The sequence below is a fragment of the Spodoptera frugiperda genome, chromosome 7 (assembly GCF_023101765.2).
Source record: "Spodoptera frugiperda isolate SF20-4 chromosome 7, AGI-APGP_CSIRO_Sfru_2.0, whole genome shotgun sequence".
Lineage (NCBI taxonomy): Eukaryota > Metazoa > Arthropoda > Insecta > Lepidoptera > Noctuidae > Spodoptera > Spodoptera frugiperda.
The window spans coordinates 9,971,608-9,994,955 of NC_064218.1; the positions used below are offsets into that span (position 1 = coordinate 9,971,608).

The 23,348-nt window shown below is 38.1% G+C and overlaps 2 protein-coding genes across 2 annotated transcripts in view; both read right to left on the reverse strand.

Moving 5' to 3' along the window:
- Positions 1 to 132: 132 nt before the first annotated feature.
- LOC118266533 (uncharacterized) lies at positions 133 to 2,091 on the reverse strand. Its single transcript, XM_035580010.2, has 2 exons — positions 1,449 to 2,091; positions 133 to 663 (listed from the first exon to the last, which is right to left on the reverse strand). Exons 1-2 carry the CDS (start codon positions 1,992 to 1,994, stop codon positions 250 to 252), a joined length of 960 nt encoding a protein of 319 aa, XP_035435903.1. The 5' UTR covers positions 1,995 to 2,091; the 3' UTR covers positions 133 to 249.
- Positions 2,092 to 2,918: 827 nt separating this feature from the next.
- Positions 2,919 to 23,348, reverse strand: part of LOC118266529 (zinc finger SWIM domain-containing protein 4) — a 57,005-nt gene continuing 36,575 nt past the window's right edge. Inside the window, exons 2-21 of the mRNA XM_050695216.1 lie at positions 15,593 to 15,686; positions 14,157 to 14,284; positions 13,488 to 13,699; positions 13,299 to 13,379; positions 12,797 to 13,084; positions 12,558 to 12,685; positions 12,358 to 12,435; positions 11,932 to 12,024; positions 11,516 to 11,682; positions 11,147 to 11,256; positions 10,532 to 10,778; positions 10,211 to 10,364; positions 9,585 to 10,084; positions 9,072 to 9,250; positions 8,627 to 8,742; positions 8,068 to 8,218; positions 7,468 to 7,689; positions 6,958 to 7,080; positions 6,330 to 6,516; positions 2,919 to 5,889 (exon numbers count right to left, since the gene is read on the reverse strand). Coding sequence (XP_050551173.1) covers positions 5,759 to 5,889; positions 6,330 to 6,516; positions 6,958 to 7,080; positions 7,468 to 7,689; positions 8,068 to 8,218; positions 8,627 to 8,742; positions 9,072 to 9,250; positions 9,585 to 10,084; positions 10,211 to 10,364; positions 10,532 to 10,778; positions 11,147 to 11,256; positions 11,516 to 11,682; positions 11,932 to 12,024; positions 12,358 to 12,435; positions 12,558 to 12,685; positions 12,797 to 13,084; positions 13,299 to 13,379; positions 13,488 to 13,699; positions 14,157 to 14,284; positions 15,593 to 15,686 — 3,389 coding nt within the window. The 3' untranslated portion in view covers positions 2,919 to 5,758. The remainder of the gene's footprint in view (positions 5,890 to 6,329; positions 6,517 to 6,957; positions 7,081 to 7,467; positions 7,690 to 8,067; positions 8,219 to 8,626; positions 8,743 to 9,071; positions 9,251 to 9,584; positions 10,085 to 10,210; positions 10,365 to 10,531; positions 10,779 to 11,146; positions 11,257 to 11,515; positions 11,683 to 11,931; positions 12,025 to 12,357; positions 12,436 to 12,557; positions 12,686 to 12,796; positions 13,085 to 13,298; positions 13,380 to 13,487; positions 13,700 to 14,156; positions 14,285 to 15,592; positions 15,687 to 23,348) is intronic.

Genomic DNA, 23,348 nt, shown 5'->3' on the forward strand with positions numbered 1-23,348 from the left:
TTAGGAGTTTGGGGTTAAAACATGGTTAAAAAGTGTTATATTTCATGGATCAAATTGTACCCGATGCTGTAATTTTAAAGCATTAAAAATGTTTATTACATTTTGACCAGTTAAAAAATAAATAAAACCATATTGAAAAGATTAAAACTTTATATTTAAAAATTAGAAGCCTATTTCTTCTTATTTGGTAGTATGTTTATTGTGTTTAACCTTGCCAGAGTCTATTTACAACTTTGCTTTTACTTAAGTTTAATAATCAGTTACTGTTTCTGTTTTAAATAAACAAGGGTCCCAAGAATCAAGGGTGTGATGATTTGTGCTTTCCATATTTGAGTCATCATTTTCGCTTTTCACTGATACTTCGGAAACCGATGGTTGGATAATATGTTGTTGATGATTGATGCTACTACCAGCAGGCATTTCCCTGAGCACCTTTAATTGAATTTCAGATAAGGTTTTCTGAAGTTCTGTTTTTGCTACAATCGAAAACTCCGGAGGCATAGACCTCAAAGTAATGGCTATGTATTTCCCAAAACTATCAAATTCATCCTCAGAATTATTTCTCGATGTAACTCTTTCAGTTTCGGTATAATTGTCTCTTGGTTTATCCTCAACTTGTAACGGAGTTGCAACTGTTTGGCTTATAATATCTTTATTTGGTTGCTGTAATAAAAAAGTAAATTAATTACACGTTGGAATTTGTGTGTCTCTTAAAAATTTGATACCAAACATGACTAGTTTAGGGTATGAAAAATATAAGTTTTAAATCGATAACTTAACTTCACCCTTCCAATTAATAAAAACATAATTTTCGATCATATCAATACTGTCAGTACACTGCCAGTAATGTCAGCACCTATGTCGTACATAGTTTGTTATTTGTTTTGTTAACGTGATCTGTTATTTTTATCTGTTACGTTATTTTCATAAAGCAAATATTTTACCGGTAACGTGAGTAACGATGCTTAAAATAACTTTGCCAATTTAACGTTACAAGACAAGTATCTATATATTAATACGTGATGCAAAAACTTTGGACCGCTTTTTACGAAAATTGCGCGGACGTAGGAGCATAAAATTTGGTACACTTATAGTTTATGTGTAGGAGAAGTGCAAAACGCTAATATTTTTCAAAAATAATGCTTATAAAGTACATTAAATTAATAAATAAAACATTACACACACATGCATAGTATCTGATCGTATTTGACAAAACGTCAAAATCAATAGACATTGCGATGATATTCTGACGTCTCATATGAATAGAGTTTTATAAAAGAGTTTGTTTGAGTTTGAGTTAAATAAAAATTATCCTTGAACGTATGTTAAGTGGTATTGTAAATTAAATCGTATATGGTCGAATTTCGACCACTAGGCGACCACTAGTGTACCTATAGATGTGCAATTTTTCGGATAAATATAAAATAAACTAATAAAGGAAATTTTACCTTTGTCGCATACGGCCGTTCGAACACAAATGGTTCCAATAAGTTATGAAGCGTTTTAAACCATGACACTTTTGGCTTATACGTAGGCCCACCAGCTCGGACACTTCTTCTAATCCTTTTAATTTCTTGGTAGTATGTTGACCTCAAATTTTTAATTTTAATCGGGACATCTTTAACTTTTAGGTTAGGTATGTTTAGTTTTTCCAAAATTTCTTTATATGCCGCAAGTCTTGTTGCTTGGTCTCGATACGCTTCATGTTTTGGGTTCCAAAGACAGTCGTAGTCTTTATAAATGTTTACTAGTCGAGCCGTCTCACGTTCCGTAAAACATACATTACGGGTCATGTTTACAATTGTTTGACACAGGATTTCTTGATCGTTAGCACACACACGGTATCTGACGGAGGCAGAACTTGGTCGAGGGCAAACTAGCGAGTGGGAATCGGGATACACGAATGCGTCAACCGCGGGGCCCTGCGGTGCTCTCATTGGGCGTTTCCCCTCCTCGCAAGCGGCCCGCATTCGAGGCGAGACGTCCAATGACATTATGATGCGGGCCTTCCGTTTCAATAGCGCGAATTTCAATTTATGTGAAACGCAGTGTGTATATTTAACTTCCAGCTTAGTTTTTTGTTGTTAATTAACGTTTATATCTACAAAGAAATAAATAGTAAAATAAGTAGGTACCTTCACAACTCGCTTTTTAAAAACAGATTCTTAAATTGGAGAAAAGATTAACTATATTGATAGATTATACATTTATGGTGGAAAAGCCCTCTTAGGTAGGTAGGTACCTATTATGTTTATGATATAATTTTTACGTTTAGCTCTTAAAATGTCTCATTGTATTATAGTTCTATCCGAGATACCAATTCACTATACTGCATTATAACAATGAACAACGAAAAGAGGATTGAGCGAGATCGTATAAAAACTTTTTAAATTGTTTTAAAGTAGATGGTAGTTGAGGAATGTATCAGGTGAATGCACAGCTTGCTTTATAGCTATTAGAAGAAAAAATTATGACATTATTATGCGGGCCTTCCGCTTCAATAGCGCGAATTTTAATTTATGTGAAACGCAGTGTGTTTATTAATTCCCAGTTTAGTTTTTTGTTGTTAATGCTGCTCTATGACTGCCTCATTGGTCGAGTGGTCGCAAGTGCGACTGCCGAACAAGGGGTCTCGGGTTCGATTCCCGGGTTGGGCAAAGTATTACTGGGGTTTTTTCGGATTTTCGAAAATTTGTCGGTAGTAGCACGGAGTCTGGAATTGTGTCCAGGATATGGCAATAGGCTCACCCCCTATTACATGGGACTTATAACACAAATGGTGAAAAGTGGGTGTACATTGTATAGCGACATCACGTGCCGTAATGTGCACCTCTGCCTACCCCTTCGGGGATAAACGACGTGACGTGTGTGTGTGTGTGTGTGTGTGTGTGTGTATAAGAAAAAATAAAACAAAATAATAGTTTTTCAATTATTTATATTGAAATTATCACCTTCATAATACCAGCACTGAAGGGTGTCCACGTTTGACGTACAACACAATTACAATATAACCACTGACAGTATTAAACAAAAATACAACATAATCAAGTAGGAGCCGGTCTGGCTTATTTGGACTCGCCTGAAGGCACTTGAGGTCAAATATTTGCATGGAGTTTTATAAGTTGGCAAGTCGTGTCAAGGAAAATCAGTAAAAATTATTGATAAGTAAACAAAACAAATGCATTTACATAATTACAGAAATGTTTTACAGTTAAATGTAACAAACAATTGGAGTAAAGATATAATGACAAATAAAAATATTTCTATTGCACTTAGATTCATAGTTTCTGACTCCATAATCAAATGCACCACGCACACAGACTAAAAAGCTACACAAACACATGTTCCCGACAACCAATAAAGTTGTACATACAGAATCACGTCAGACCGGCCGAAGGCTTCGAAATTATTGCTCAACATTAATTTATTTGCATTATTATGAAAATTAATTTCTCTTTTCATACAAAAAATAATTTTATAAACACCACTTACGCAATGCTGCGTTCAGACTGAGATAGTTTACTTCACTTATACCAGTTACACTTGTCACATGATATTTGTAACGTTTGACACGGAACACATTCAACTTGAGAAGTAACCACATCACCGAAATCCACGTCCATCTTAAATTAAAAATATAGATGACATTTTTATTGCCTTTTCTTTTGATTAATGTTATACGATCTCAAGCTAAATATGATTCCGCTATGTACATTACTATGTTATGCCGTTCTATGTAACATGTATAAAGCAGTATAATAAATACCATACATTTTACTGTTACTATTGATCACTTTTCTACCAGATATTACTAATTTTCTCGTGTAAAAATCTCTGATTAGGAAGATATTGGATGTGTCTACTATCAGCGCTCTAACTAAAAATCATATTTTATATATTTACATTTATATCAATATTATAATGAGTACTAATGTCCTGTTTTTTTATTTGACACAATATAGGGTTGGCAAAATTTTTATTCAATGAACGGATACAATATTAATTTTGTATGTTTCTTTGTACATGTCAAAATTAGTTTTGCACAACCCTCATACACACCACAAAAAGTACAAAAGTCCTTCATTTAAGTCTATATACTATTCAATTCATACTATTCTCTCAACACTATCCATACATCGTCTCTATTTTAAATATTAATCATTTCTATCTTTATAAATGCACTTCTTGTTAAAATTTAATTATCTACTCTAGACAAGAAAAGGCCGAGTTAAACGTAATAACGGCTGTAGTCAAATTATTTATAGTTAGAAGTAAAACATGAAGAATTAAAGTCTAGAAATAAAATTTGTTTACATAATAGAAAATTGACAAGATACGGCTTGGTTATATATTGTATAAAATATTCATAGAGAACTTTCGCGGCTCAGTATTTTTGCATAAACATTGCCATGGTAATAACATAAAAAATGTATCAACAAAAATCTATACAGATACAGAATACTCAAGAATACTGAAAGAATTGATGGCGTTGCTTATCTCACGATGGACTTACGATATTCTTTGGTGTTTGTGTCATATTTATGAATTATCCCATTGCTATTGGACGCTATACGAGTGGCGTGACTAAACCTAATTACAACTTGCGATTTGTGCGAATATCGCTTTACATTAACGATATTTCATCACTCCAGAACACACTGACATTTACACAATTTATACAGCACGCAATCCTCGCACAGATCACATAACTAATTACAATAATTAACTAATATTTTCCAATACTAACTTGTCTTCGTACTATATTTACAAACTCGTTTCTATTTACACAAATGGAATTATTGAGATCATTTCTTACGATAATAAAAAAATGAAAATTACGAGGTCAGCCGTATTTATAATTATTAAATTAACAAAATAATACTTTAGAATAGACTGGTTTGGTACACGGCGGGTACACGAAACTATGTGTAACTCGCATGAGGTAATCATTTTTACCGTGACGGTAAAATTATTTCGAGCTTAAATTACCGCGGAACGAAACGACACATGTCCTCATTATGTTAGCAGCGTTGTCACACTAGTACTTGACAAGTCACGGGCATTTGTAATTTTACAAAAGTTTAGTTTTTTACATCTTAATCTAAATTAGAATTTAATTATAAAAAAATCAAAATTATGCATTGTGGCAAGGCAAAAAGACGTCTTCATGCTTCACATAAGTTTACTAAATTATCCCATGGCAGCTTATTGCACGACTCTCATCTCAACATAATGAAAAAAAAAACAAAATTTCAAACGAAAACAACAATTGCACTAATTCAACAATATTGCAGCATGCCATGAGGATAAAGAAATGATTTGTTTGAAGATTTCCACTTCATTAAAGACCGAATAAAAAAAAATATTTGCATTCTAATTCAATTTTAAATCTGAGGCACAAAAGTATATGGCTAAACCATAGATAGATGTTACCACATCACAGTTCTTTGTAAGTGACATTGACACTGACAGTTTGCGAATGGCGCCAAAAGTTGCAATATTAATTTATTATTGATAATTGATATTAAAAAATCATAAATGGAAATGTTATAGAAATGCGGTCTTTAAATTCAGCAGTAGTCTAGAAAATCATTAACAAAACAACAAAAATATAATAAACTTGGAATTTTGAACTAAATTTTCTCGCATCGGCATCGTAACGAAATGCCTTTTTCAATGGAATGCCGTAACTAGCAAACGTTGCACACTCGGTGGGTTTGTATTGAACGAGTAACAAACATTAACTACTGGAGTCAGTTCATCCGAACCTCTCTTTAACGAGGAACATGAGTTTCTTCTTTCCTTTGTATTTGAGCTTGATCTCTTGGAGAAGCGCCGCGAACTGATGGGGGCCGTCCGGTGCTAGCGCAAATGTGTCGCGAGCTTTGCCTGGAAGAAAGAGAAGAGGTAAGATAGTGCATATTTATTATTTGATTAAGTACCTAGTAGATACTTACCTATTATATTATATGGAATAAGGAGATTAACTTGTATTAACTTATTATTTGATAGAAATAATGTTATTTCATTTACTATCGTACTCAGAGACATTTTATGATAACTTAAACTATTTTTTAGTTACGATTTCGGTAGGTATTTAATTAATCGATTACTTGACTACAGTGACGTAGGTACTTATCCTAAAAATAATTTCAATCGATACAAGTATAAATAGATAGGTAGCAACACTAGCAACTATTATGTTTATTATGTCTATCAGTAAAAAATAGGTAGTCGAGTCAACTTAGCAGTGTTTTCCAGTCGGTTCAGACTACTTGTAGCGTATAATCTATAGAAAGAAATAAAACTTAGAACACATAAATACGTACCGAGAAATTCGACAAAGTCGGCGTAATGTCTGGGCGAGATGTGAGCGAGGCGCGCATGCGTGGTGGACGCGTACGCCCGCAGCGCCGCCTCCAGCAGCGGCCGCAGCGGGGTGGGGGGCCGCGGGGGCGCGCCGCGGGAACGCGAGCAACCCGCCGCCGCCACGCAGCAGCGACGCAGCACGTCCGACTGTAGGGATAAAAGATAGGTTATTGGTGGTAATTATAAATATGACTAGGAGTTTTTGTCCTAAAAATCATGTGTTAGCACAAGATGTGGAATGATGGAAAGTAGAAGTCTCACATCAATCGAAACAATGTAACCAAGAATTGTATTGTGAATCTAATTGAAAAAGAGTAACCTATGGAGTTTCTTGCTCGTTCTTCTCCATAGGAATCTTTGGAACAAGCAAATAGCTTCACTAAAGGACTGACCGACAGACAGACGTTATTAATATTATTATATTTGCTTTGACGTTCTAAAGTGCCTTTCTGGTCTATTTGAAATAAATAATTTTAACTTTGACTTTGAAGGACGAAAAAATTGACAGATTGGGTGAAGAATAAAATACCTAAGTAATTATTAAAAAGACGCATCATGTCTAGTAAAAAGTAATATCAAGTTACTTACAAGTACAGGCGCGCACTGCACGTTCTTGACAAGCAGCGGTAACATGGCCTGTAGCTCGGCGCGGCCCAGGGAGTGCGCCAGCGCAACCGCCCAGTGGATGTCCGCGATCGCAGGGTGGCTGTCCTGTAGCGGAATAAATGAAAATCAACCTTAATGTGTAAGCCTTGATGATTATATTACATTATTGCTAATGTTAATGGTAGACAGATGTGTAATGGAAAAAATGTAATGGAACATTAACCAGCCAGAACACCGGCGTGAATTAACGCTTACATTGTGTTTTGCCATGTGATTGAGGTTACCGGAGCTCCAGTCCGCCTCGTGTGGATATCATGCTAGGCTATACTATGCGGATTGTAGGGGACAATCCGCAATAGGCTGGCAACGTAAGCGTAAATTCTGGTGTTGCGGGTTCCCGTAGGTAATTGGCAACTTCAACCATGTGCTGTAAATGTTAATTTAACAAATTTACCTTACTATTAAAGTCGTATTAAAAGTCTATATCTTTACCTGATTATAATGTAAATGGAGGTTGCGCATAGCCAGTGTAGCTAGCCGCATGGCCCGGGCAGGCTGGCCGCGTTGCTCCATGTACCGGGCCACGGCGAACAGTTGGCTGGAGGCGAGCGCGCCCCGCGCGGCCGCCCCGCCCACCGCTGCGCACGCGGCTTCGAACGCACCCGCCGAGCCCTCGCACACTGATAGCGCGCTTAGAGCACAACCTGGTGGGTCCTGGAAGGAGATAAAGGGTTGTGTTGTTGTATTCGAGGTAATCAGAAGGCAAATATTTTAGTTCAGTAAATTATTTTCTATTGCACAATTTCGGCTTGAATTGACACCCCAGTTTTGGCTGTTTACGGACGTTAAGAGTTTGACTGCCAACAAAAATCTGTTGCAGGCAAATCCTCCGCTAGCGCCGGTAATTTTTGCCCCCCGTAGTGTTTAATGTGTTAATTTACGTAACTGTTGGACTATACTCTAGACTAGTCCTCAGCCTGGCTAGAAACTAGTTAAGTTACCTCGTCAAACAGTTAGGTACCTACGTCGGTAAGCCAGAAACGATTAAACATAATAAACTTTACCATGTCATTAAAGTTCAATATTGCTTACCTTAGCAGCACATTGTAGCGCTAATGTCCTAGCGCAGGCACTGAGTTTCTCTTGCTGCTCGAAGCTGAGGCCGAGCCTCAGTGCAGTGGCGTGGGACATGGCGGCCGCGGCCACTGGACCTGTTGCTTCCGTCGGCGTGAATAACTCGTACCTGTTGCATTTAGTTTTAGATGTTAGTTGTTTGATTTAGGTATTAAAGCAAGCAGTCAAGCAGAGCCGTTAACCCTAAGTAAGTGCCTAGGGCGCCGGGTTGCAGAGGAGCGTCGTGCGGTGAGCTTGCCCAACTGCCCAAATTAGGGGCGCCTATGAGGTGCTTGCTTAGGGCGCTCTGTAGGTTTAATCCGCCTCTACTTTTAAGCAAGGGGTTTGATGTGATCACCGTAATGGGCTACCTATGTAAGTATACACATTATTGGACGTTATTTTTTCATAAAATTTTCACTATATTTGTCATTACCCATGTGATCGAGTTGCATAGAAGATTTTCTCTATAATTAATAAGGTAAGCCATGTGTATCTGAACTAAAATTAAAGTAACGATGTAGTAAGGTAAACTAACCAGTTCTGCATGATGGACAGGAGTGCGTCTAGCCCGAGTTCCGTGGCGCAGGTAACGAGCCACCGAACCATTTCTCGTCTTCGCCAGTTCACCGACGATAGCGTCATCCGTAACACCTGGAAAACAGACATTGTGTTATTTTTAATGACACAGTGTGGAACTTATTAAATATGGATATGAAGCTATAGGGTGATCTTATCCGACCTCAGCGCCATCTATTGAATTTGAGTGTGGATCTTTTTTCGGTTTCTCCGATTAGTTCTTTTCAATTTTATTAGTTTTGGATTCGACAGACATTTTTTAATGAATATTTTTAATTTAGAATTTGGATTGAAGAGTATTTTTACATTGTTGGAAGTTTGTCTTACAAAATTCAGAATCTGATCCATATTTATTTTCCTCCAGTATCTTACACGTTACTAAAAATAAAGTATTGAATATGTACCTGTAATCCCAGTTCGAATGCGGCAGCGAGCAGGTCCCTGTGGTGGTGCGGCGCGGCGGGCGGCGCGGCGTGTCGCAGCGCGTCCTGCGCCAGGCGGAACAGCTGCGCGGCCGACCGCACGTGGCGCTGCGCCGCGCCCAGCGCCGCGCGTAACCTGCCCGGGTTGCCACGGGCTGCACCTGTTGGTAATACATCATTTCTTTAGCAAACTGATTCATGCAGAAAATACCGAGTGAGACGAATGGCAACGCAAATAGAATATCGACGATAGAAATGCACAGATGACGTCACTACAAGTCCAACACGTAAGTTTGTTTCATGTACAGATTGATATGGATAAAAATTCTAACGTAGAGCTATCGGGCAGTAGACCGTCAGGTATGGTCACAGAGCTTGGTCAAAAGTAGATGTCTGTCACTAAGAAAAAGAGGAGCGCTTATTTATATCACACAAGCTGTTTGATATAGCTACGTAGCTAGACTGTATCTGTTAGTGAGTTGTAATTAATCTTACCTAGTAATGCACTGGCGAGCGCAGCCTGCTGTTGCTCAGCATGCTGCAAGGTATGCCAGGCGCCGGCAGCGCCACCTGGTGCTCCGGCCGCACTACTGCCATCTAACGCGTAGGCTTCTTCCACCATGGGTAAGCGCATGGCTCGTAGTCCTACACGGTAGGCCAGGTCAGGGTGAGCAGGGAGGAGAGCTAGGAAGAGGAATCGCGCGAATGTATGCGCAGGGGCAGCTCGAGGGTGTACTCGTGCGCCGAGGCATGACGCAGGTCCACCAGCTAGTAATGCAGCCGCCACTCTTGCGCAGACTCCTGCGGCCGCTTCCCCTTCCACTCTCTGCAGCTGTGCGATGAGCCTCTCCTCCTGTTTACAATGCCTCTCCTGCGCGTACAACCCCTGTGGTAACATCCTCTGTACTCCCAAGCCTAGTAACGCCGCTTCTAATGCTAGTGCAAGGTAAGTCTCTTCAGGGTTCTTGCTTCCTGCTACTGGGACGTGTTGATACCTGTACAAATACATATACATGATTATTTATTCAGGTAGGTTATATTATAACATTTCTAGTTTTATACTTGTAAAGACATTTCCAATATAGCAATTAAAGTATGATATTATGCAATTTCTTTCTTACCTTGGTGGTAGTCCAGTGTTGGGTTCCTCGTCAAGATAAGCTGTGTGTAGTCTAGGTGAGGCGCGTTGATCATCGGGAGCCAAGCAGGCGTCCGCTAGGCACTCGTACACGCACCAAATGGCTTCAAGCGTCCACCCGGTCCAACATCTGCTGTCTGTACAGGACAAAATGGTATTTGTGGTAAGTAAACTGTGGATTATGACCGATTGACATTAGCTAGAGTTCAACAGCCAATAGTTACGCTATCTTTATTTAATGAGTACCTAAGAAAAGTACGTAAGAAAATTAAAAGTTTCAATTGAGAAAAAAAAAACAACATACCTCTTCCAATACACCGCTGGCTATGAGACAGTGCACAGGTGGCGCCACTGGACAGACAGGAGCCGAAGTCCATGTGTGCACAGACCTGCGCCAGCCGCACGCGCTCGGTGCATGCGCCGGCGCACGCGTCCGACCCCGCGCACGACGCGCCCCCACTGCCACTGCCCGGCCCACTCCCACCCCCTGAACCCCCCGACGATGAAGCCTCACCCCCTCCTGCTTCTTGCCATCGCTGTTGTGACACCTCCTGTAAGATAAATATTTTATTAGGTATATTCTTGTTGTTAAGTCGATTGGTGATTGCAGAGTAGAATATTTTTATCATGTAACCTCTACTCCGACAGCGGGTTTCATAATTAGCTACAAAGTGCCACAGCTAGTGTGAAGGCGCCCTAAGAGTCGACTCCTAGACTTAATATTATATCCACTTGCCAAGAGTGGAGATAGTGTTTTAGGTGTCTCTACATAGGACTACACTGGTATAACTACATTATCATCATCAATAGATTTTCTCATCTTTCTTCAATAGATTTTCAACCTTATTCATTTTACGTTATGGTTCAAAATATTATGTTTGGGGAAGTTTGATGTAGCACTCACTGTTTGGGACATTACCTGTCGATGTCTCATGGCTCTGGCGGCGCTGACGGCCAGTCTCAGCGCTGCGGGGGCGCGGCCGTGCGCTCGCAGTGCTTCGATACGGGCGCCTACCACTGGTAAGTGCTCTGAAATTAATAAATAGGACAATTATATGTCTGTATGTCAGTAATCAATGATCTGACAAGTTGTAACTTGGCGTAGTTTCTTCAACCATAGTGTCGGTAGACATTATTTCACAAGTCTTAACTTAACAGCACAACTCTGTAATGTCTACCAAAATTTTGGGAGAAGGCAAACATACCACATTTTAAAGACATGCCCAATGAATCTCAAAAATGTCCAGACAAAAACAGCTTCTAATACACCACCTTCCGTCTCACTCACCGTGCCACAGAGGCTGTCCATCTTCATTGAACTTGGGGTAAGGTTGCAGCGTCGTGGTTGTGGAGCTGCCTGGTTTCTCCGGCTTGTCAGGGTCGATGTACTCGTCGCTACCGAGGATGTTCTTCAGGTGCTCGTTCTCCCAGGATATGTCTACCGCATCCAGCGCCCTAAAAAGATGGAAGGCATAAGCTTTGGAGAACTAAAAGAGGAATTCACGTACCTTGTGAATGAAGGATTAGGAAATCATTTTTTATTCTTGATTCGGTTCTCTGACAGAATTGGATATTTTCTATTTAACACATTTGGGTCTATATCATGTTACCCAGATTAAAAAAATGATGGCTTCAATCCTTCACTAGGGATTCTGAAGATAAGTTACTCTAAATTGAATCTTAGTAGGATGAAAGAAGACTTACTTATGAAAAACAGTCCGTGGCGTCAGCTGCGGTGCGGATCTTTGGTTGTTTAGTCTTAGTCTCTTGCTTGCTCTCCTGTATTCGCGTTCATAACTGCAAATGAAATGGTTTCATTAGTATCAGCAATAAAAAAGTTGTTAATTTTCTTTCAGAAAAGAAATCTCTCTTGACCAAGAGCATCAAAGGGAAATTTAATTCTAAAGTCCAAATCATTTTCGATTAAAGCACCTAATCTCAACAGATAGTCGTTATTTGACTGAAAATATATTTAGTTTAGTGTTTAGTTTAAGACCCCACAAGTGTTCATCAGCTATAACTGGTAACAAGTCGAGCATGGAACCAATCGTTTTACTTGGTTTTTATTCCTTTAAAATGGGTCTCATCTATACTATCTCTATCTGGATAGTATGGGTATTTATAACTTACTTATTAGGCCTAGATTCTTCGTCTGAACTTTCTGAATGGGAATGCATTTCTCTTCTCTGTCTTTCTCTATGTCTTTCTCTGGAAAGGTAAAATAAAATTGTTATTATTAGAGTAAAGTAACACATAATAATTATGTATTGTGCGTAATTATGTTTGAAGACGTCGCCGTCTCAAAATCTTGTTAATTTCCTATGTCTCACCTGTCTCTCTCCTCTCTTTCGCGCAGTCTCTCTCTGTCCCTCTCCTCTCTGTCGCGATGCCTCTCTCTGTCTCTATCTCTGTGGTCTCTGTCACGATCTCTCTCGTTTCTCTCCCTTTCTCTTGCGTACTGTGGAAGGAAGAAAAAGGTAAGTTAATAGACCGGTAGCGGTTTGGTCTGCGTATCAGAAAAGCATACAAACAAAATGTCATAACAAAAATAAGAGAAAGAGATTCTTACCAAAGGAAAAGACCGATAATCTGGATCTTCAGTGGGACAAACTTCGACGGCAGACCATTTTTCTAATAGATGTCTCCATTGTATCCTATGGTGTTTGTTACTGCCGGGGTCCAAAACTATGCTGACCCATAATGCTCCTAGTTGTTCCCATAACTGTCTACATTTCTCCGTCATGGGGGTGTTCTGGTTTCTCCATAGGAGTAACCTAGGGTCTGATAGGAACTGTTCTGTCATAAGCATCAGCATCCTAGGACCGTTAGAGTCTTGGGCGCGGAGCATTTCTCTTACCTAGAAAAAGAAGATAAGTTTAAAGATATTTTTAATTACTCTGTAAGTCTGTATGTTTAAAACTAGATATTTTTATTGCAGGATAAGTTATGATCTCAATCTGTTCAAATCCTGTTGAAATGATATAATCGGACTACAATTACAGATAAGCACAAATAGATAGGTAATATAATAGTTTTATATATTTATATACGCATAAATTGGAGTAACTTACCTTAGAAAATAATGAGTTAAGTTGTTTATTTGCATTGTAATAAGTCCCCTGTAATAAATACGCTCGCACTTGTTCGCAGACCTGAAACAAAATGATATGATTATAATCCACTATTTTAAAACCAATCAGACGGTACACTACCAGTGTTAGTTTAGATTCAGTTAGTAAAAGATTTTGTTTTCCCCTTACTTGCTGCTCATCCAAGTGCCAAGCATGGTGTGCATCAGGCGGCGGTCCTGCCGTAGGATCAGGTGCTCCACAGATCCTGTTGATGGCAGATCTAGCCTGCAGGACCTCGTCAGCTAACCGCTGCGCTGTCGGCAGGACCTCCGTGTGATGCTCTGCTATTAAGTACTGCACGAACTTCTGCAGCTGCTGTCTGTCCATCTGCAGTAGGGTTTCTGGAAAACCATCCGGTATTTTGTTAATGACCTTCATTTTTTTTAAAGGAACTAAAGTCAATGATTGTTTGCCAAATAATTAAACTGGGACGAAGTATTTTTATTGATACTATATGCTTAATCATTTCCACTAAATATATTGAATAGGTACTTCAGTTAATAAATGTCAAATGGGATCGACAGACAGACATTGTTGTAGTTTGACATTCAAAAGTCCCTCTTGGTTTAATACTTTAATTGCAATAAATGAGTTTGACTTTGACTTAGGCTGGAATTAGTCCTGCCGGGGTCGTGGGTAGGTCGCCATATACATAGGCAACGAGGCCCCGAAATGGAGGTCCAGGAGTTGAAATCGGGTGGTTTTTAGTCAGTACCTAAGAGTCTGACACTCAATCCCGCCTCACACAGAAGAAAGCGCTAAAATAAGTAGTCAATGGTGGTAGGTCCCAAATCTCACCTGATATAGGCACCCTTAGCCTGACGGAATCTGCGTTCCTGATGCGGTAGAGCGCCAGCGCCACCACATGCTGACACCAGAAGATGTCGCGCGCTTCGCAGCTGCACGTCACTCCGGTTATCTTGCATCTGAAGAACAAGTCTCATTAGAACACTTTCCAAATTAAAGAGAATCTTCACTCTTGTTAAAAAAGCATTCATTTTAATTATAGTATTGATTAACACGAGAAGGGACTTCGCGGCCTCAGCTAACATTATAATTTCGTCTTTAAAAACTTTAGGAAGCAAAATTTACTCTGAACCTACATCTCACATCACAGGCATTCAGTAATCCAGTGATAAGTAATATCATACATTTCCTAGTTAGCAGTACAATTCTCAACTATGGCTATCTCAGTATCTATTCTCGAGATTGCTTATCCATGACATATATCCACAAGTCCCACAACTTGCTTGCCAACAAGAATATTATCATAAAAATAACCGACAATCGCCATTATTAGAAGTGACAAAGTTTTCTACACAATAGCCATTATGCGGGTACATCGGCGTTTGGGTAAAAAGTGCCCTTTTGGATAAACAATACAATAGTTGAGCCTTTGTGACCCTTTCTCTTTTAACTTCTTTGTTTTCTTGTAAGGTTGAAGGAACTATTTATTTCGTTGGAACTATGATTGATTTTACGAATGGGAGCGTTTTGTACTTTGTCTTTATAGTTTTTGTAAGCCTTCGTTTGAATTGTGACGTAAAACGAATATTTAATCTATTTATTTCATGCAATAGGATCTTACTTTTTGCATACACGAAAGTAGGTGCGAAAGAGAGGTTCATGTAATTCTTTAATGCTAGAACTGCTGACTGTATACTGATGATAATTGGCATATGCGGTCAGACAATAAGATCTATGTGTATAGAGTAGATAATACGAGTAATACATTTTTTTATCTTAACAAATGCTAAGTTGTGGGCGGATCGCTACCAAGTAGCTGATGTAATTAATATTAATGGCATAGTCTGATGTATCAGAATTTTGATATCATCTTTATCTTTGTGTTAGTCATAATGTGAGCAGGAAATATTATGTAGTCGGGCCTTTTTTAGCTAGACATGTTTGTTTGTGAATTTAACACCCTTTCCTGACGTCCGATCGATCTGATATTTGGTACACACTCTTAATCTTGATGATCATACAATATAAGCCCATTATAGCATAAAAATATTTGTATGTATTACTTGTTATAATATTCTCTTAAATGCTTGTGAACCTTGTCCAATTTTACAGCATTCTCTTTACATCAGCAGTAGGTATCCTTAAAGGTACTTTTAGTTCACCATGACCTTTCTTTGATTGTGGTAACCCTTGATCAAGTATACCGTTCTCCTGTGAGTATATCATAAATCTGAGTTTAATTACAAGGTAGGTAATGTCGTGCTTACCTGTCGAACGAGACAGTGACCCTGTATAGCCGTTCCGGCTCGGAGCATGGCGGTACCGCGGCGGGCGCGCGCACCACTCCGCTCAAATGGAAACCTGTGGACAACAGAACAATATGGTCAGTGTATGAAGATAAATGAGACAAGTACTCTAGGAGCTAGACTGGTTAAGTTACCAAGTATATCAGTCTCCAGAAAGGTTATAAGAGGAGAATCTCGTTTACTTTAAAGCTTAGAACCAGTCAAATATCAGCCAAGCCTTAAAATCGAATACAGTATGTTCCCAACGACTTTAAAGAGCAAAACATATTGGAAAGTGTATTTGCATCAACTTTAACGATTCCAAAACTGTTAATATTTTGTAAATAGCCCATTAGAGCGGCAACAGTTTACTAAATAACTGACCGCCATTAATATTTTAACGGCTTTGCTGTTAAATTTGAACGTAACGAACTTTAAGTGTTCATATCCTGTGGATATTTTTGAAATAAACCTGTTACTATGATAAACATTGAATTTAATTTCATGGTGACCTAAATAAGTTACAGTCACTTTATGGACGCCGTACTTGATGAAACTCCTGCACGTTTTGTAAACTTTGCATTAGGTTTTAGATGGACGAGGTAAAGTAAAACAGGATGTTTGAAAAGGAGTTACCGTACGGTTTATTTAGAGGACAAAAACACAGCATATCTAGATAACATAACTTAATATACTATGTTCATTCTGCATCTACATATCTCACCAAGACTTTAAACATCGCTCGCCTGGTCCATTGAAACACCCAAATTGACAATCGGAATCGTGTACACGACATTTTTAATAGCACCACGACCGAATTATATAATACTCAGATTTCCAAACTAATTGAACGTTCTCACGAACGCGGAAGAAAGAATTTGATTCAAGTGCATTCGATCACAATGTAGTGCCAGTGGCACCCTAGTTATTGAACTGAATAGATTCGGTACGAAATTGTTCGACCCGAGTAATCATGGCATCGACTTGTAAAGCGAATCGATTACGATTCGTCAGGCTTTGAAATTCGAACTCCTTTGCTTTTGTGCAACTTTTTTCTCATCTAAGTTTTTTTTTCTTTTCGTTTTTTAAACGTAATGATGGAGGTATTTAGTTCTTGATTTTGAAATGCGTGTTATTTCCGTTGGTGCTTTTTTAAATTAATTTTTAATACGTAGCGTGATTTTCCTGTTCGCATATGGGTTCACATTGTTTCCCCTCTCTGATTTGATTTATATATTGTAGTCAGCTGTTCTTCATCATCATTCTAATCAGTACTACGTTTGTAGTTGCGGTAAGTGGATACCTACTTATATTTTCAACTAAAAGCCTACTTATATGTTTACTAAATTCAATGCTTGAGTACCCATTCTTTCTTTTTTTTTTCAAGTTTCTTGCAAAACAACTGATGTAACTACTATACAATTTTAGAAATATTTCATTCAACCGATTTTACGTCACATTTCGCAACAATACGCATGCCATGCCCAATGGGAACATAGCAATAATTTAGACCCAATTTATTTATATCTAAAAATGTAATTGAAAACGACCGGTTTCAGTACAAGGTACAGTCAATCGCGCGTGGAAATAACAATTTGAGTGACATAGTCTCTAAACCGTTGCAGTAAAGACTATTTTCACAGTTCAGGTGTTTCTATTGACGTGCGTCTGATCGTACGAAGCCAATTATTGATTATCAGCATCGGGAACGAATTGAGTATTTTTTTTTTATTTGAAACACAATCAATTACCCAAGTATTCGGTGCGATAAATTGCAACGGACCAGTACCAATGCGAAATCGATCGCTTCGACAAAATGGCGATTTTTTTCGTCGATACAGAAAAAGTATTTGAAAGCGTTTTGTGTGCGAACAATGGTAAAACCGCAGAACAATTTCGATGCGTTAAGGTTTATTTTCGTTTGATTGTAAAAGTGAATTAATGCTGGTATCTTGAGCCTTAAAGTTGTAGATAGAAGTACTTAGTTCTTTGAAGGACTGAATGGTTTTTGTTGAACGAAAACTTCTGTTAAAAAAATGTTAGCACAGCTGCGTTTGCCTGGTTTTTATTGCGCGGCAATTTATTGCTTGCAAGCTTATTCTGCGTCGTCGTCATCATTTAGGATTATATCTGACAGTAGTAGAGTAATGGCTTACCTACCACATCTTTCCTTTTTTCAGTAGAGATGCTTTATATTTTTTTAATTTCTAAAATAATGGGCGGACCTTTTCCCTTTGAGTTTACAAAGTGTCCAAAAACGCCACTACGAACAAATTTGGATTAAAAAAAAAAGATAATAATTTTAAATTGGGGAAAGTTAATGGGCGGATCTTTTCCCTTTGGGTTACAAGGTGTCCAAAACGCATCTACGAAGAAATTGGAATTAAACAAAAAAAAAAAAACATTAGATAATAATTTTAAATTGGGGAAAGTTATAGAGGGCAGATGGTTTATAAAAAAACAGCTAAAAAACTAAAAGAAGCTGAATACAAGAAAACATTGCTTCATACCTATTTGTTTATTTTTTTTAACCATTCTCAAATTTAAATCTGCGTGCGTATCGAAATTAAAATGTAAAATTCATGCGATGCAATCGCTTCTCTTTTGAGGTTATGTAAAAATTCTCATCGACCGTTATGTCGGGTATTTGCAAATTACATTTAAATTTCGTACGTGGTAGAGGGCGCTGATGCGCTGGACACGCGTACAGTCACGTTCGTTATTAGAACAGGATCCCCTGCTTTGTGATCTTATTAAGAGTATGAAGGGTCACACACAGTTTATAAGAAAAATCTACAAATTTTGTTAGGATTATAGACTAAACTATGCATAGTTTAGTACCTACACCAAAAGTAAAGTAGTTGTAATGACATCAACAACGCATTCTACGATAAGGAAATCTTTCTGACTGGACTGTTCGACAACAGATATATTCGACTGCACGGTAGACGCGAAGGCTATGCAACTGGTTGCCGTGTAACGGGTAGCGGATTCGATTCTCTGTAACCTATGTGAAATTTGATGTTTGTAAACGCACCCACGACACAGGAGAAAATCTTAGTGTGGGGCACCTTTCCTACCTACCTTTCTCAAAATCTACATCAAAAATGAAGTCTTAATCCTAAGCATCAGGAAATTGAAGTCTGGCCGGCCTCTGTGCAAACCAGACTGACTGGCCGTTACTTGTTGAGTGGCCCTGTGTACAGCTCACTCACTGTAGGTAGTAGTCATACCGCTTTATACATATTATATGTGTAGAGTTATTCATTCAACTTAGTATGGGTATGAGAAGGACCATAGTTTTAATATGAGGTCATTCCTTAATTTATTTTTCAAAGGGATAGGTAGACTCTTTTAAGGTGGCCATACATGTTAGGTTTTGCATGACGGGTTTGCCCTTACAGGTAAAACTGTGCTTGCATACTCTAGCGTGTATTATGGGGGAAAACTACGGTTGTCAGTATGTATAAGTCGGTTATGCCTGTACAGTTTTGCATTTACAGGCAAAACGTAACGTGTATGGCCGCCAGTAAGTTCATGTATTTTGCTTGATTGGATTGCTCTACGAAACTATTGTAGCCGACTATAAATTATAACAACGCCATCTAGCGATCTTGTGCGGTACTAACAGTAGTTCCAAACTGGCCCATACAGGTAGAATTTTCCACTATGATACATTGATAGCTTATCAGTGGATCAGTAGGAGCTGATCAGTGGTGGTAACACTAAACACAATTACGTATAATTACAGCTGATTGCCGAGCTAACAATGGCAGGCGCCTTGACCCCGCTATTGACCTACATTTATCCAGGTCGAATTACAACCGTACACTCGAGCACTGAATTCTTACGTAGTTGCGTTACGTTGTCCGTGTAACACTGAACGGCTTTCTGTAACGTTGATGTTAAGTGAGAGTGAGATGGAGCATTTCGGTACTTGTTGGATTCTGTTATTGTAACTTTTTTTTAAAGGATTTCTTCTTTTCGTCTAACCGTTCTAAGTACTTGTACTTAAATCATCTCGTTCTGTAAGTAATTGCATGTGCCATAAAGTTTGGTTGCACTGATAAGTAATCAGTTTTATTCTAAAAAATAGGCCTTTTAGACTTCCATGAATGCTTGGTGGTGCCATCTGCTCTGCCCTTAACTCCCTACGTTCTAGCAACTAGATTATAATAAAGACAAGTAGGTATATTAATAAATACAAGTATTTACTTTATAAATACTACTAGTGCAACCATTGATATTCTTTTATGCTTTCCTTTCAAAAACAAAGTCATATTGGACACTTTTGAAACGTCAAATTGAATTGTCCGTCAGTCTGTCTGTCAGTGAAGCTAGGTGCTTGTTCCAAAGTGTAGCTTCGAATGAAGAAGAACAAGCAAGAAACTCCATTCCATCGGGTTAATCAACAATTTCTAGTCAATAGCTTGTCAAAGAAGAATTCACAGGTTAATCAACATTAATAAAAGTTGCTAAATAATGAAACATATCCAGATATTACCAGTTGTTAAGTATCAAACCGGTACCGTAGTTATACCGTGTACTTAAAGCACAAAATTAAAATATTTCTAGAAAAACAAGCTAGTGTTGTTTAACAACATTGTTTCCACATGCTAATGTGGACTTTATTGACTAAATATTTCGCTTTACGGTGTTAAACATCGGATTTATTTATTTATTAGATAATAAACATGTCAATCATTATTTACAAAAACATACGCACTTTGTTCATTTTTATGATGTTTATTTGTATCTAAAATGTTTTGTCCGTCACAGCGGACATTGCCAATTGTTTAGAAAAGTACGACTTTATTACTATGTCCGCTGCAGCGGACAACGCCAAATTGTGTGTGCTTTTGATTGGCCGATGTTTTTAGAAAGTTGTTAGGTTTTGAATTACAAATAAAGACGGCTTTCACGACTTTGTATTCGGCATAACGACTTTATATAGGTATGTTTATTCTTACATCTCACGGCAACACAAACAGGATTGAAAAAAAAAATTATATTAAAAAATAATCAGTTTCCTTTATTTTTATGTCTGGATTATGATTATTGGTATAAGGTATTGATGTTAAAAATGTTCTGTGTTAAGAAAGAACATGTTTTAGTTATTAAATACGTAGTAACTTAGAATATTATATAGAAAAGGACGTTTATTGTCGGAATTCAGTGCGTCATAAAGTGGCTGGAACTGGTAATTTTTGGGTAAATGCCATAAATTTTCAAGTAATAACAGTACGCGTCGGCCTGCGCGCTATTCGTTTTTATTTACGACTGTACTTGTTTCACATTCAGCCTGTTATAACTTTTGTGCGCGACTGTATTGTGATTTTTATTTTAATTTTTTATAACGCTATCTGTATTCCGTTCCGTTTTTATTGTTCTTTGTTGTGGAAATTGGAAGCTTTCTGTGGCTTCAAATAAGTACCAAACTCGCTTTAGTACAAGCAGAAATATCTCCCCGAAATTACATACTTACTCGTGTTCAAGAACAAATAAATACTTAATCAGAAATAGAAAAGTATTTTAATCGACTCCGAAACGTTCTATTTCTGTTTGTTTATCAATAAATATGTATACTATATCTACGTAGATACAGACGGTATAGTATCCAGATGGCCCACTTTTGTATTGGCGTATAAATGTGTGCGTACCTAGTAAGAGCTATGAACGCGACCGGTTTGTTTACATTAATCACAAGCGCGCGACTAGTGTGCGTCGCCTCGCTAGCTGTGTGAGTCATATCTTTACGTCACTTTGTTTACATCTACGTAAGTGTGCGTCTGTACGGGCGCTGTTTCGTAATGTGCGTGGAAACGTCACGCGGATTGAGGCGAACATGCGAGTGTGGGTGTGTTCGCGTGCCGACGGTGACGTCACGTCGCGTTTCGTCACTCGTGTCGCTGTGTGGGTGCGTGTTTGTATTCGAGTGCTTGTGTGTAGTTGTGCGGGCGGGCGTGTCAACGTCAAGTCAATGTTACATTTTTGTGACCTTCACCGTCAGACATGTTGAGAATCTTTGTCCTTAGCATAATTAGGGTCTAAGGAAATACATGTATATAGGTTATTTTTAACTACATAAGTATTTATGTAATACATCATGATAAAAAATATGCCCCTAATGTCCGTAACTCGTGAAGTAAGCAGAGGTGTCCAAATTGTAACTCAACTCTATAAGAAAAGTTCCAATGCAATAGAATATCGAACAGAAAAACTCGATTTACAATTTGAGACTCCAAGCTATTTAAATATGTATTACCAAAAAACAAATAAAAAAAACTCGATAATACTGTGACTGGCCTGAAAATCTTGCTGAACGGTCTAGTAAAATAAAACAAAAAAAAAAGTAAAAGTTGACGTAAATAGGTAGCAATTCTTTTCGTAAACGAAGTATTTGGAAGTAATCATGCGTTTCAAGCTACATAAAGGAATTAAATGGAGTGGAAAACAATTTACAATATTTTCCAGTGTCGAGATAAATTCTAGGAAAATCTGCGAAAATAAACTTGAATGGTAAACTTTTCTAATTGGCAATTAAGTTAAATAATAATGAACTGGAAAAAACTTGAGTAAAAAATATGTGATTAGTACGGCTTCAGGGTAATTTCCTATCCGGAGCTGCGGACTACCTAGCGGGTATACTGGGGCTTCGACTGCTAAAGCAGGAGTAGGAACGGAGTGGTTTTTAGTCAGTAAGAGTCTGACACTCTCGCCTCGCCTAAGGCGGGAGAAGTCATTGGGTGATTTAAAAAAATGGTGCATTTCCAAGAAGGTCCAGGTAATAATTAGTACACATATATTATTTCATAGGTACCCTTGTTTTATTTTTTCAGTTACCTATATTATTATTTTCAACTAAAACAGGGCAAAAACGAAATTACCTAATAATCATTTTACAACTGCAAACTTCTTGTTTTTTCTCATACTTTCGAAAAAAAGGGATAACAAATGCAATATTGAACAGTCGAGAAATAAGGAAGTTTCTTTTTATAATAATTACTTTATCTGTGAACATTAAATCCTTTTTTATTGACTTATGCAGGAATTACTACAGATAATAAGAAATTAATTTGCATCTTACACAATTAGTTGTTTACCAACCATTTCCTTCAATTAATAAAGCTTTAAATAACAGTGAATCTTTATAATTATTATGGTAATAAGATCTACAATATAACTCAACCCTTTTAAATTCAAAAGCGTGACGGTTTTGACTATAAAGTCATATTTACATTTTAAAATGGCTGCCACACACACTCTGAAAAATATAGGTTGACCAGGGGCGGATTTAAACTAGAGAGCGCCCTAGGCAAGACTCTGAAAAATACAGGTTAATCAAAGACGGATTTAAACTAGAGAGCGCCCTAGGCAAGACTGAAAAATACAGGTTGACCAGAGGCGGATTTAACCTAGAGAGCGCCCTAGGCAAGACTCTGAAAAATACAGGTTAATCAAAGACGGATTTAAACTAGAGAGCGCCCTAGGTAAGCACCTCATAGGCGTTCCTTACTTTTTTGGCGCCGCTGTCACCCTATGTGACAGTTGGGCACGCGCGTCTCGTGGCGCCCTCTGTAACCTGGCGCCCTAGGCTTGCCTAGTTTGCCTTAGGTAGGTATAATACGGCTCTGAGGTTAACTATCAAGTTTCTGTGTCAAAGACTGGCCATTACTTATTTAGCCATTGTGAAATTAGAATTTATCACAATATTATTGACTTTAATTACTGCCATGTT